This window comes from Muscardinus avellanarius (genome assembly GCF_963383645.1).
Source record: "Muscardinus avellanarius genome assembly, chromosome: 1".
NCBI lineage: Eukaryota > Metazoa > Chordata > Mammalia > Rodentia > Gliridae > Muscardinus > Muscardinus avellanarius.
Window position 1 is genome coordinate 174366596 of NC_137786.1, and position 15378 is coordinate 174381973.

The window sequence follows — 15378 nt, forward strand, 5'->3', positions numbered from 1 at the left end:
TGGAGCAGGCAAGAAAACCAGGGCAAACAGGATTAGGATTGGCTAGTTTGAATAACTTCAGCAGGCTCTGGGTACAGAGACTGTGTCTTGTGGTCTGATACCTGGCCCTGGAGTGATTAGGTAGAAGAATATTGAGTGTCTACTGAAATATAAGAGCAAGACTGAGTTAGTGGTCTGGAGTATGAGCTTTGGATTAGCCTTTCAAAGGCCCAGTCTAAGTTAAAGTGTTGACTATCTCTAAGAAGTGACTAGTCACTAGCCTGGGGACAATCAGTCTTTATTCATTTATCAAGGCCTTAGGTACCAGAGCATTAGGAATACAGAAAAAATAGACTCAGGTAAAATGGTGGACTAGAGTATTGGGGAGTACTAGCTGCTCACCACAAGTTTTTTTTTTTTTTTTTTTTTTTTAATAACTCCAATCTACACCTCCATCCCATTTTTAATTCTTTATTTTGAAACAGGGTCTCACTAAGTTGCATTGGGCCTAAGTAACTGAGGCTGGCCATGAACTTGCAATCCTCCTGTCTCAGCCTCCCAAGTACTGGGATTACAAGTGTGCACCACCATGCCTGGCTACTTACCAAGATTTAACTAACTTGCAATCTTCCTGACTTAGCCTCTCAAGTAGCTAGTATTACATGTGTGCATCACCACGACTGCTCTGAACAGAACTTTGAACATGTTGAGTGTGTGCTTTGATAATATTGCCTCGGACACATTGCAAAAAGAAAGCAATTCACTAAAAAGACCTGCACACAGTAGTGGAAGAGATATCTATCCCAACATATGCACAAATCTCAATACAGAAATGGGAAACATAAGAAAACAAAAGTAGTAAGGCACCTCCAAAAATTTTTAATTTCTAAATAACTGAAATAAAAACTGAAGTAGAGGAAATGCCAAAGAATTCAAACAGTTTATTGTTAAAATGATCAATGAATTCAAAGAAGAACTAAGAAAAACAATACAAGATATGAAAGATCATTTCAATAAAGACAAGAGATTTTGGGAAACAAACAAATCTTTGAAATAAAAAAACTCAGTAAATCAAGTAAAAAATTCAGGAGGACCTCAATCTTTCACCATCCGAGGCTGGAGGACATTAAGTTGACACCTGCCAGGGCCAGACATGCACAGGGTCAACTGAGAGACCTTCCAGATGCCTTAATTTTTTAGAGTTGGCAACGGGGAGCAACAAGGATGGCAGGTAAAAAGGCTGAGAAGCCGGGCACTAAGGAGAATAAGCCTGCAGCCAAGAAGGCTGATGCTGCTGCCACTGGTGGCGAGGTCAAAAAGGGTGACCCTAAAGCTTCTAAGAAGCTCAAGAAAGGGAAGCCGCACCCAGCAGGAACCCTGTCCTGGTTAGAGGAATCGGTAGATATTCCTGATCTGCTATGTATTCCAAAAAGGTCATGTACAAGGGAAGTACTCTGTTACTAAGTCCAAGGTTGAGAAAAAAATGAAGAAGGTCCTTGCTACTGTCAGAAAACCAGTTGGTAGTGACAAGAACAGTGGTACCCGGTGGTTAAGCTTCACAAAATGCCTAGGCACTATCCTACTAAAGATGTCCCTTGAAAGCTGTTGCGCCATGGCAAAAAAAAAACCCTTCAGACAGCACATGAGAAAGCTATGCTCTACCATCACACCTGGGACCATCGTGATCATCCTCACCGGATGCCACAGGGACAATAGAGTGGTTTTCCTGAAGCAGCAAGGCAGTACTTGCTCCTTGTGACTGGACCTTTTTGCCTCAACTTAGTTTTTCTGTGTAGAACACACCAGAAATTCATCATAGCCACCACCACAAAAATCGGTATCAGCAAGGTGAACACCTTGCCGATGCTTACATCAAGAAGCAGCTGTGGAGCCGGGCGTGGTGGTGCACGCTTGTAATCCCCACGCTTGGGAGGCGGAGACAGGAGGATCGCGCAGGTTTGAAGCCAGCCGTGCTGACTTAAGAGACCCCGTTTCCAAATAAAAAGTATAAAATAGGTCTGGGAGTGTAGCCTGGAGGTAGAAGGGCTTCCAGGAACCCCAGTACCACCAAAAAAAAAAAAAACCCAAAAAAACAAAAAACAAAAAACAAAAAACAAAAAAAAAAAGAAGAAGATGCTGTGGAAGCCCAGACACCAGGAGGGGGAGATATTCAACAAATGAAGGAGAAATATGAGATTATAGAGCAGCGCAAAGTTGACCAGAAAACCATGGACTCACAGGTTTTATCAATAATCATATCTGTTCCTTAGCTCCAGGGCTACATGTGATCCATTTTTGCTCTGACAAATGGAATGTGTTCTCATAAATTGTTGTTCTAAATTTCTTACCAAGAACCTAATTAAATAATAGATCTTTAAAAATATTCAATAGATGCTGGGTGTGGTGGCACACGCTTGTATTCCCTGCACTTGGGAGGCGGAGACAGGAGGATCGTGCTGGCTTAAGAGACCCTGTTTCCAAATAAAAATAGGTCTGAGAGTGTAGCCCGGAGGTAGAAGGGCTTCCAGGAACCCCAGTACCACCAAATATATATATATATATATATATATATATATATATATATGTATATATATATTAGAGAGACTCATAAATCAGACAGAAGAAGAAAAAATATCAGAGTTTGAAGACATGACAGATGAACTAGACCATTCAGACCATAATAAATTAAGAAAAATTAAACCATGAACAAAATGTACAAGAGATCTGGGATAACATTAAAAGTCCAAATTTGAGACACATAGGTCTTAAGGAGTGGTGATGCAAGTTAATGGCATAGAAAACGCATTCAGTGAAATAATAGCAGAAAATTTCCCTAAATTTGGGGACAAGATGGACATGCAGGTACTAAATGCTTAGAGAACTCCAAGGAGACATGACTAGAAAAGAATCCCTCCACAACAGATTATAGTTAAAATGATAAAAAAAAAAAAATCAGAACAAAAAAGATAATTTTAAACCCTTAAAAGTGCCAAGTCACATATAAAGGCAAAACCACCAGTCTTCTTAACAGAAACTGGGAAGAATAAATCACATTAGAAGGGCAGATAATCAAATGATGTATGAGTAAATCAAACAGAAATAAAATGACAATACGTTACCACATACCTTTCTATAATTACAACAATGTAAATAGTCTTAAATTTCCAATTAAAACACACAGATTTAACTGAGCATGGTGACGCGCACTTGTAACCCCAGCATTTGGGAGGCTGAGACCGGAGGATCACGGTTCGAGGACAGCCTCAGCTACTTAGTGAGGCCCTCTGCAACTCAGTGAGACCTGGTTTCAAAATAAAGAATAAAAAAATAGGGCAGGGGGTATAGGCTGGAGGTCGAATGCTCCTGGGTTCCATCCTCAGACCCGCCCCCCCCCAAAAAAAAAAAAAAAAACACAGATTGGAGTTTAAAGCAAGACCAAACTGTATGTTGTCTGCAAGAAACACACTTCACTGGCAAAAGTGAAAAGATAAAAAATGAAAACAAATGGAATTTGCAATTCTATTCCATGTCATGAAAATGGAATAGACTTTGAAAGCAAGCAGAAATATCTATTTTTATATCTGACAAAGAGGACTTCAAAACAAAACTAGACAAGACAAAGAAGGTCACTACATACTGGTAAACAGAACAATCCCACAAGAATAAATAATAATAGTTAAGTATTTGGGCCCTGAAAATTGGTGTACCCTATTTCATTAAAAAAAAAAACACTACTTGACATACAAGGACAAATGAAACCCAAACAATGAAAGCGGGTGACTTAAATACACTGCTCTCAGAAGATAATATGGAAAGACCTGGAGAACATTATGTTAAGTGAGATCAGCCAGGCACAGAAAGAGAAGGGAATTATGTTTTCTCTAATATGCTCAAACTAGGGAGTATTAGGGATACCAGAGGGACTCCAGAAAATGGAGGAGAAGCCTCATCAAAGCTAGAATGGAAGGATAGGAGAGGAAGAAGGCTGAGGTTGATTAATGAAGGAGCTACACCCGAATTTGTGTAAAGATGCAAATATAGCATGGTTAACCTGGACACTCATTGTTGGGAGGGGGTAAGGGAAGGGGTGAGAGTACCAAGCATAGTCTGAATGTATGCCATTTTCAATATGTTCCATATAAAAATAAAAAAATAATGAATAAAAATACACTGCTCTTGTTAGTACATTGGTCATCCAGATCCCCAAATCAACAAAGATATTATAAACTATTTATTTATTTACTCATTCATTCATTTATTTATTTTGTAGTACTGGGGATTGAAGCCACAGGGATGTATACCTTCAAGCTATACATCCAGTTTTATTATTTTTATTTTGAAACAGGTCTTGCTAGCTTGATAAGAGACTCTCACTACTTGCTGAAACTGTCCTCAAACCTGTGATCCTCCTGTCTCAACCTCCCAGGTATTGAGATTACAGGCATGTACCATCATGCCAGGCTAAACTATACTTTAGATCAAATGCACTTAATATTTACAGAATATTTCAGTCAATCACAGCAGAATATACTTTTTTTTTCAGTTACTTATGGAGCTTTCTCCAAAATGGATCATGTATTAGACTACAAAGCAAGTCTTAGCAAATACAAAACACCCAAAATAATTCCTACATCTTATTAGATCATAATGGAATGAAATCAGAATTGAACAATAAGAAGAAACACAGAAACTATGTAAACATATTAAGACTGAATAACATACACTTGAATAATGAGTAGGTCATCAAAAAATTAGAGAAGAAACTTGAAAATTCTTAGACTCAAATGAGATTATAAACACAACATCCTAGAATCCATGGGATACAGTGAAGACATTTCTAAGAGGGAAGATTATATCTATCAGTGCCTATATAAAAAAAGTAAGAAAGACCTCAAAAAATTAACTTAATGAAACATTTGAAGGTCTTATACACCAAGAAAAAAAAATCCTAAAACCAGTAGAAGAAAAGAAATAATAAAGTTCAAAGCTGAGATTAAAGAAATAGAAAATAAAAGAACTATGCACAAGGATTAATGAAATAAGCTTGTTCTGTGAAACGATAAAGATTGATAAACCCTTAGACAAAATAACTAAAAAAGAGAAAAGATCTAAATTAATAAAATTAGAAATAAAAAAGGGATATTACAATGCCGGGCGTGGTGGCGCACGCTTGTAATCCCCGCACTTGGGAGGCAGAGACAGGAGGATCGTGCAGGTTCAAAGCCAGTCGCGCTGGCTTAAGAGACCCTGTTTCAAAATTTTAAAAAGTATAAAAATAGGTCTGGGAGTGTAGCCCGGAGGTAGAAGGGTTTCCAGGAACCTCAGTACCACCAAAAAAATTTTTAAAAAGGGATATTACAGTAAAAACCACTGGAATCCAGAGGATCATTAAAGATTATTTTGAAAACATATTTTAACCAATTGGAAAATCTAGAAGAAATGAAAAATTTCTAGACACACACACACAACCTACCAAATTAAACCAAGAGGATATAAAAAACCTAAACAGAATGATAACAAGCATTGAGATTAAAGCAGTAATAAAAAACCTCCCCCAAAAGTAAAGCCCAGAACATATGATTCACAAGTGAATTCTACAAGACCTTTAAAGAATAAGTAATACTAATGCCCCTAAAGTTATTCCATGAAACAGAAAGAGAGGGAATGCTTCCAAACTCAACCTATGAAGCCAATATCATTCTATAACCAGAGAAGGACATATCAAGAAAATTATAAACCACATCCCTGATGAACATAGAAATTTCTTAATAAAAGATCACACACCAAGATCAAGCTGGATATAAGTATGGATACAAGTATGGTTCAACATATGCAAATAAATGTTACCTGCCATATAAACAGAATGTAAACATAGCCGGGCATGGTGGCACATGCTTGTAATCCCCGCGCTTGTGAGGCGGAGACAGGAGGATTGTGCAGGTTCAAAGCCAGCAGTGCTGGTTTAAGAGACCCTGTTTTCAAATAAAAATATAAAATAGGTCTGGGAGTGTAGCCCGGAGGTGGAAGGGCTTCCAGGAACCCCAGTATCCCCCACACACATACACACACAAAGAATGTAAATATAAATCACACAGTCATCTCAATATAATACAGATTTTTTTTTTTTTTTTTTTTGCGTTAGTGGGAATGGAACCCAGGGGCATACTACCTTCGAGCTACACCCTCAGCCCTATTTTTTATTCTTTATTTTGAAATAGGGTCTCACTGAGTTGCAAAGGTCTGTCTTCGAACTGCGATCCTCCTGTCTCAGCCTCCCGAATGCTGAGATTATAAGCATATGCCCAGCTCAGAAAAAGCTTCTGACAAAATTCAACCCCCCTTCACAATAAAAACCTTGAAGAAACTAGGGAAAAAAGGAACTTACCTCAACACAATAAAGGCTGTATATAACAACCCCAAAATCAGTATCATACTGAATAGAAACACTGAAAGCGTTTCCTTTAAAATCAGAAAGAAGGGAAGGATATTCACTCTCACTATTTCCATTCAATATAGTATTTGAAATTTTAGCAAGAGCAGCTAGGCAAAAGACAAAAATAAAAAGAATGCATATAGAAAAGTAAGAAGTCAAATTATCCCTATTTGCAGATAATATTATATACTTAGAAGACCCTATACTTAGAACACTTCTAGAGCTGAAAAACAAATCCAGTAAAGTAGCCGGATACAAAAATCAACTTTTCTATATAGCAACAATGAACTCACTGAGAAAGAAGTAAGAAAAAAAATCCCATTTGCAATGGCTTTAAAAACAAAGTAAAATAAAATGAGCTAGTCATGGTGGCACACACCTATCATCCCAATGTTTGAGAGGTTGAAACATGAGGATCACAGGTTCGAGACCAGTCAGAGTAGGGTTAGCAAGACAAAAAAGGTGTGGGGGGGTGCCCATCCCCAATACCACATAAGTAAAAATTAAAATACTCAGAAATAAACCTAACCAAGGATGTGAAAGACCTATACAAGAAAAATTACAAAATGCTGAAAATGTAAATAGAAGACATTATAAAATGGAAAGATCACCCATGCTTATGAATAAGAATTCATACTATTAAAATGGACATGTTACCAAAAGCAATCTATAGATTTAATGTGATCCCCATCAAAATATCAATGATGTTCTTATTCTCCACAGACCTAGAAAAAGAACTCTAGATTAATACATAAAAATAAAACACTCAGAATAGATAAAGCAATCCTGAGTAAAAAGCAATACTGGAGGCATTATAATATCTAATTTCAAGTTATACTGCAGAGTCACGATAACAAACACTTCATAAAAAACAGACACACAGACCAATGGAATACAGAACACAAGACACAGAGATAAACCCATACAGCTACAGTCATCTGATTCTTAGAAAAGGTGCCAAAAACATATGCTGAAGAAGAGATAGCTTTTTTAATAAATGGGGAAACTCTATATCCATACATAGAAGAACGAAACCTGATCTCCATATCTAACCTTGTACAAAAGTCAACTCAAAATGGATCAAAGATCTAGGTATGAGAATGAAAATTGCAACTGCTAGAAGAAAACACAGGGGAACATTTCAACATATAGGTACAGAGAGCGACTTCCTGAATAGAATTCCTATACTTCAGAAAATAGCAAGAGTTGATAAATGGGATGGCATCAAATTAAAAAGCTTCAGCATATCAAAGGAAATAACAGTGTGAGTGGAAGAAAATAGCTACTCTTCCAACAGAGGAATAATATCCAGAAAAGGCTGGGTATGGTGGTACATACCTGTAATCTCTACTTGGTGGGCTGAGACAGGAGGATCACAGGTTCTAGGTCAGTCTCAGTAAATTAGCCAGGCCCTCAGAAACTTAGTGAGACGCTGTTTCAAAATAAAAAATAAGGCCGGGCGTGGTGGTGCACGCTTGTAATCCCCGCGCTTGGGAGGCAGAGACAGGAGGATCGCACAGGTTCGAAGCCAGCCGCGCGCGCTGGTTTAGGAGACCCTGTTTCCAAATAAAAAAATGTAAAAATAGGTCTGGGAGTGTAGCCCGGAAGTAGAAGGGCTTCCAGGAACCCCAGTACCACCAAAAAATAAATAAATAAATAAATAAATAAAATAGAAATGTGGGTGTAGCAATGCCCCTGGGTTCAATTCAATTCCCAATACTACAAAACAACAACAACAAAACACCAGGACATATAAAGGACTCAACAACCTCAACACACACACACACACACACACACACACACACACACACACACACACAAAATAACCCATTCACCAAATAGGCAGATGAACTAAAAAGACAGAAATACAAATGGCCAGCTGGGCATAGTGGCACAGGCCTGTAATCACAGCACTTGGAAAGCTGAGGTAAGCTGAGATAGGAGGATCACAGGTTTGAAGATAGCTTCAGCAAGTAGTAAGACTCTCATTAACCTAGAGAGACCCTGTTTCCAAATAAGAAATAAAAAAAAATTGGGCTGGGAATGTAGAATGCCTCTAGGTTCAATCCCCAATGAGAAAAAAAATACAGATGGTCAACAATTATATGAAAATATGTTAAAGGTTTAGTCATCAGGGAAATGCAAAATTACATCTCACCCCAGTCATAATGGCAATGATCAAGAATAAAAATAACAACAAGTGTTGGTGAGGATATAGGGAAAAAGGAACTCATACATTGTTGGTAAGAACACAAAACTGATACACCCAACTATGGATATCAGTATAGAGGTGCCTCAAAAAGCTAAAAATAGAATATACAATTCAGCTATACTACTCTTCAGTATTTATTTGAAAGAATTAAAGTCAGCATGCTTTAGAGATATATCATACCCTTATTTATCACAGCACAATTCACAATAACCAAGTTATGGGACCGACTTAGGTATCTGTCAAAATATGAATTGATAAGGAAAAAATGACATATACATACAATTGACTTTTATTCAGCCATAAAGAAGAAAAAATTATATTATTTGCAAAAAATTAATGAAACTGGAGAGCATAATGTCAAACAATATAAACTAGACACAGAAAGACAAGTATTATGTTTTCTCTCATTTATGGAAACTAGAGGGGAAAAAAAGAAAGAGAAGGGAAGGGAAAAGAAAGGAAAGGAAGGACATCAATGAAAGCAGAATGAAATCAGACATTGTGGCACATGTCTGTAATCCTAGTACTTGGGAGGCTGAGACAGGAGTATCGCAGATTCAAGTCTAGCCTCAACAATTTAGCTAAACCCTAAGCTATTTACCAAGACCCTGTTTCAAATAAAAAATAAAATATGAGTAGAAATGGGGCTTGGAGGCCCTTGGGGCTTGAACCCAGGGACATTCTAAAAATATAAAAATAAAAAATAAAAAATGGCCATCTGTAGTGGCACATACCTAACTAACCAAAGTAAGTAATCCCAATACTTGAGAGGCTGAGACAAGAGATTCACAGATTCAAGTCCAGCCTCAGTAACTTAAAGAAACTCTATTTCAAAATAAAAAATAAAAGAGAAAAAGGGCAGATGGTATAGCTCAGAGGTAGAATGCTTCTGGGTTCAATCCCCAGTACAAAGAAGGAAAAAAGATCAACCACTATTAGGGTTCCTGTAATGGGGGATCAAGGGAAGGCAGGAGGAGAGGGTACAAAGAAATACTAGGAAGTAAATTGATTTAATTATGTAATATGCACGGATGGGTATATGAATATATATATGAAACCCACTATTTTGTATAATTAATACATACCAATAAAAGAGAATACAGAAAAGATAGCTAACACATGGTTTCAGATGAGGTATAAAGTATGTTCTGAGGAAAAAAAGGTAGATGTGGGAGGACTAGCTAAGAGGTTACTGCAGGAGTCCAAAAAAACAAAAAACAAATAAATGGCAAAGGATCTTAACAGATTTTTTTTTCTTGGTATTGGGGATGGAACCCAGGGACATTCGACCTCCAAGCTACACCCCAGCACTATTTTTTATTCTTTATTTGAAAACAAGGTCTCACTGAGTTTTTTATTCTTTATTTGAAAACAAGGTCTCACTGAGTTGCAAAGGGACTCACTAAGTAGCAGCTGAGGCTTTCCTCAAACTGTAATCCTCTTGTCTCAGCCTCCCAAATGCTAGGATTACAAGCATGTGCCACCACATAAGTTTTTTAATAGTACTGTTCAGTAAAAATAAAACCCGGTTACTCGTGTAATTTGACTTTCTAATAACCACACTGAAGAAAATAAATGGGTAAAGTTAATTTAATAATATAATTAGCTTAGTATCTATAAAGTGTCATTTCAACATAGTATAAAAATTTATTAATTAATTAAGAAAGAAATTTATGGTATGTTTTACACCTGTAGTATATTTCATTTCAGATTAGACGCATTTCACACACTGAGGTGGCTAGTGGCTACCACACTGAACAATGACATTCTGAAGGATCTACATATACAGCCATCTATTTTGGTGTGTGCCACCACACCCAGCTCCAGACTTTCTTTCAAAATGGCTGCATCATTTACATTACCACCAGCAATTGCTCGATATCCTTCCCAAGAGTTGTTATTGTCCATCTTTTTGATTATGGCATTACTGGTAGGTGCGAAATGGTTTCTCATGGTGGCTTTGATCTATATTTCCCTAATGGCTAATGATTTTGAACACTTTTTCACGTGCTTATTCACCATTTTTACATCTTCTTAGGAGAAAAGAAGTTCCTAGGTTAGTGACAACAAATCAAGAGGTCAAAAGATTGAGGACTAGACATACGGCATCCTTAGAGGAGTGAGAGAAACTGAATATTCTTGCATAGTTCTAAAACCTGAACAGCTTGGTGGGAGGGTGTGGGGAGCACTAAAATAGATTCCATGGAGACATGAAAATGCCGGCATCTAAGAATAGAAATATATTATTTTGTGAACTGATATGTCTTTTTAAAGATGTTTCTATGTGACTCTATTCTAGAATGTTGGTCTAAACTTATACATGCCTACAGAGGGATGGTAAAAACAAAAAACCAACCAAACAAAAAAACCCTCTACACTGCTTTTAGTATGGGTAACTCATCTGCCTGCTTTCTGAATTCACTTAGTTAATTTATAATCTTTGACCTGAATTAAAAAACTCTAGTGATAATAAATCCCATATTTTAATCATTCTTTAGTTATGTGTACCTTTCTCAAATTTGAAGTGTCTGTGGATTTAGAGAAATAAGCATTTAGTCAATTTTGTCATTACTAACCTGCATTTCATATTTCAGAGTCATGTGGAAGCACCAGGAGCCCATTCCTACAACTGAAATTAGAACAAATTTAAAAAAATTAGCATGAAGCTCTCTGGAGTGACCAGAGTGACTTAAAAAGACAAGACATTTCATAGCACTGAGTTTAAAGGAAAACAAAGTTTATAAAACCTTGTGGCAAGATACAGCTAAAAGCATGGTCTATAACTGAAGTTCTGTTATAGAAAAAAACAAGTATACACTACACATGGTGGCAAACATCTGTGATCCTGATACTTGGGAGGCTGAGACAGGAGGATTTCAGTCTCAAGGGTAGTCTCAGCATTTAGCACAGCAAATTAGTGAGACCCTGTTTCAAAATTTAAAAAATAAGAGGGGGTATAGCTCAGAGGTAGAATGCCCCAGGTTCAATCTCTAGTACAGAAAGAGGGAGAGAGAAGGAAAATAAGTGCAGTATATGTTCTCTTAAGTTCTCTCCACTAAAATGATTTACTAGATTGACAATATCCCATTATTTCTATTAAAACATATTGCTGGATGCTCACGATAAGCTTTAATGTGCAGAGCTGGTTAGCTGCTCTTTAGTGCTCCTTTGTATTTCTAATCCCAATAGCTTAACTGTATGCTTAATAAGAGTCAGTCAAGTTATGTCTGTTCCCAAACCTCTATTGAGTTATCAGAAATATGACTGAAAAAAAGAAAACTGTTGTTTATAAAAGAAACAAATGCTTAGAACAGGCTCTAGAAAGTGATTTGTTAATAAAAATCACAGCTTAATTAGGTATGGGTGAGAAACCTGGCAAAGATTGGGGAAAATAATAAAAGTCTAAAAGTTCTATATTTATATCTCACATTCTTCCCAAGCTTATCTATTTTAAATAATCTGTTTGCACATTAAAGTTTTTTAAAAATGTTTGATTTTAATGCAAGTAAGACTTAAGATTTAAATTCATAGTTCATACCCAATATCAAATAATTGTCAGGGAATAATCAACTATATTTCTTGACAAAAATAAAACTTTTTTGTGGTACAAGAGATAGAACTCAGAGGCATTCTACCTCCCAGCTACACCCCCAAGCCCAATTTTATTCTTTTATTTTGAAACCGTGTCTCACTAAGTTCTGGAGGGCCTCACTAAGTTGCTGAGGCTGGCTGCAAACCTGCCATCCTCCTGTCTCAGCCTCTCAAGTACTGGGATTATAAGCATGTGCCACCACATCTAGAAAAATAAAATGTTAAGATTTATATTTTTTCAGTAATTCTTTGCTTCAACTTTAAAAAATGAACAAATATTAGCCCCTTGTAACATCTAATAAAAGGATTACTTTTTCTCATGTCTGGCTCATTTACTCATTTATATAGCTGTATAACTACAAATAGATTTTGTTATTGTTTATTTATTTGCAGTCCATCTCTCATCACTGTAACATAAGCTGCTCCCTTGGGACAATGACCTTGTCTTTTTTTTTTTTTTTTTTTGGCAACACACAATAGTACTCAAATAATCTGTAAAGGAAAAAATAAATAAATACATTCTTATTTTAAAGGAATAAAGTACAGTTTGTAGCTTTGGAATGAAAGAGAAAAATCTCATAGAAAAAAACTGTTTTAGTTTGGTTCTATTTTAAATAATTCAGTTTTAAGTTATTGACCTCAGCTCACTACACTCACCTCACTACACTCAGCTATTTTACAAACATTCTTAAAACACTCCAGGTTATAAAGCAAGGGGCTAGGTTTGTGGATGTCTTCCTTTTGAGATAAATCAAGTAACCATGCATATGAGTAACAGATTCAGAACTCTCTCATATCTAATGATTAGTGTAATTATGGTAGAATCTAACATGTTATACTATATCTTAGAGTTTTGTGATAACTGGAAGTCCTTTCTGTCCTTTTGTGATAACTGGAAGTCCTTTCTGTCCTTGTGTAAATAATACCTAACATGCTCTAAAATAAAAGACATTGTGTTTAGAATTACATAAGCCAAATGTTTGGAAAGTTATATAAAAGAAACAAACTTCCTTTGCTATTTTTTCTTTATCATGATGATACAAGAACATAAACCAAGTGATTCCTCCACCATAGACATATCCATCCATCCTTCATTTACTGAGGACCACAGGGACATTAAGACACAGGCCTTCCCTCGCAGACAAGTAGAGAAATATAAGTTGCAAAAGATAAGATATATATATCATTTCTATCAAGTTTTAAAACCATGGAAATCATACTATGTACACTTTTTTCCTATACTATATATACCTTAAAGCTCTTATATATATGTACACATATACATATGTATAGGTATATATGTAACAAAGAATATTTTACATATTCATATATACCAAACATATAAGCATGTGAGTAAAATTACAAGGATCAAATTTATGACAGAAGTTAGAGGAACAGAGGTTAGCTTTTGGGGAGATCTAGGAGGCTGAGAAGGATAAAATCAGGCAGGAAAATAAAATTTTTATTTTATCTATAGTAGTATACTCTGTAAAAACATAAAAAGCTAAGATGTGAAAAAAATAAATAATGTAAATAGTTAAGAGGGATAAATTACCTCTATTCATTTCTAGTAGTTTTTTAAAAAGTCAAATCACATATAATAAGACACAAGAAGGCCAAGGAAAGCATGAATATTTGTATAGTCTTTCTTTTTCAAGACAACAATCCTCTTACAAACATACTCAAGGATAGAATAATTTGTGTAAAAATAACACATACTGAGGAATATTTTACTAAAATTTGATTCTACCTCTCAAATCTTTTTGGCACAGGATTTATTTAAACAAAAGTACATATAACTGAAGAGACCAAGTATTATTTATTCCTATACATATATACACATATATATGCATATATGCCTCAGGCCCAAACAGATGATTATTGTAGTTACTTCTTTAATAGAGAAAAAAGGTTTGAATCTGATGATGTTAACAGTAATTTTCTAAGTCAAAAATTTTAGCCCTTAAGGAAAAAAGTTTGAGCTAGGCATGGTGGCGCATGCTTGTAAATTCCTGCGCTTGCGCAGCTGAGACCAGAGGATTGCACAGGTTCGAAGCCACCCTCAGTTACTTAGTGAGGCTCTCAGCAACTTAGTGAGACCCTGTTTCCAAATAAAATATAAAATAGGTCTGAGAGTACAGTTCAGAAGTAGAAACCCTCTGGGTTCCACCCCCAGTACCACAAAAAAAAAAAAAAAAAAAAAAGTTTGAACTTAGTAACTAAAAAAATACTTCAAATTCTACACATTCACTAAGATTTACATACCATAAAAAAGGTGTTTTGTATACTGGCTCAGAGAACATAAAAGTGCATTATTTGTTCAAATAATTCCTGAGAGTCTCTGAGTTAAGCATTGCATATTAAATGGTTGTCGTTGATAAAAATGGAAAAAAATTCATTTATAATTATTTTAACACAACCATGTTAGGGAAAGAATAGGAAAAGAAAAAAAGGCTCTAACTAAATTCTTCTTAGATTTAATTTGCTGCTTAAGGTAATGTTTAAATTTTGATATGAAAAAGAGTTGTTTTGTCTATGACTAAAAGAAAAACCAAAGGCAGTCACAACACCTATATTTTTTAAAATAATGTAACAGTTTTGTACAGGATAATAACCTCTCATTTCATTTTTAGAAAACCTTACCTTGTGAATAACAAATTAATTAAGATGATCTTTATATAGAATATGTGATAATAGAGCTAACCCATGTGTGATGCATGTACTATTAAAGACTAGATGTCAGAAATATCCAATTGCTTCTTAGTTCTGTTTTAGAGAATGTGAAAGAAAGCTAAAGAGGAGCATTGCTTAGTATAGTAGTTTTTTCTCTTTTCCCATTCTAGTAGTTTTTAAAACATTTTATTTAATGGTCAGTTCAATTTATTGGCAATGTTTATGAAAGACTTGGTGATGGGGGCATACTGGGAATTGAATCCAGAGGCATTCTACTTCTTTTTTTAAATTTATTTTTATTGGTGTACTGTATTCATACATCATAATGGGATTTAAAAAAAATTTTGTAGACATACATGCACACATCGCCCAGTTAGCCCCTACCCGATCCCCACCCCGTTCCCTCCCCATCCCTCCTTCCCATGCTTGGCTTAGTGGTTGACATCTAGTATTATAGCAATTTATCCAAAATTAACAATGATAATCTCAC

The 15378-nt window shown here is 35.8% G+C and overlaps 1 protein-coding gene and 1 pseudogene across 3 annotated transcripts in view; one reads left to right on the forward strand and one right to left on the reverse strand.

Annotated features, from left to right (window-relative positions):
* The window catches only part of ACER3 (alkaline ceramidase 3), a gene marked incomplete at both ends in the record, with an annotated part of 127750 nt that overhangs the window by 64932 nt on the left and 47440 nt on the right, over positions 1 to 15378 (reverse strand). For both annotated transcript variants that reach the window (XM_080697181.1, XM_080697180.1), the window contains one exon: positions 11201 to 11253. In XM_080697181.1, coding sequence (XP_080553307.1) covers positions 11201 to 11253 — 53 coding nt within the window. The remainder of the gene's footprint in view (positions 1 to 11200; positions 11254 to 15378) is intronic.
* On the forward strand, positions 1204 to 10388 carry LOC308272219 (large ribosomal subunit protein eL6-like; annotated as a pseudogene). The gene is made up of 2 exons: positions 1204 to 1827; positions 10335 to 10388. The product of its transcript is annotated as a large ribosomal subunit protein eL6-like (transcript).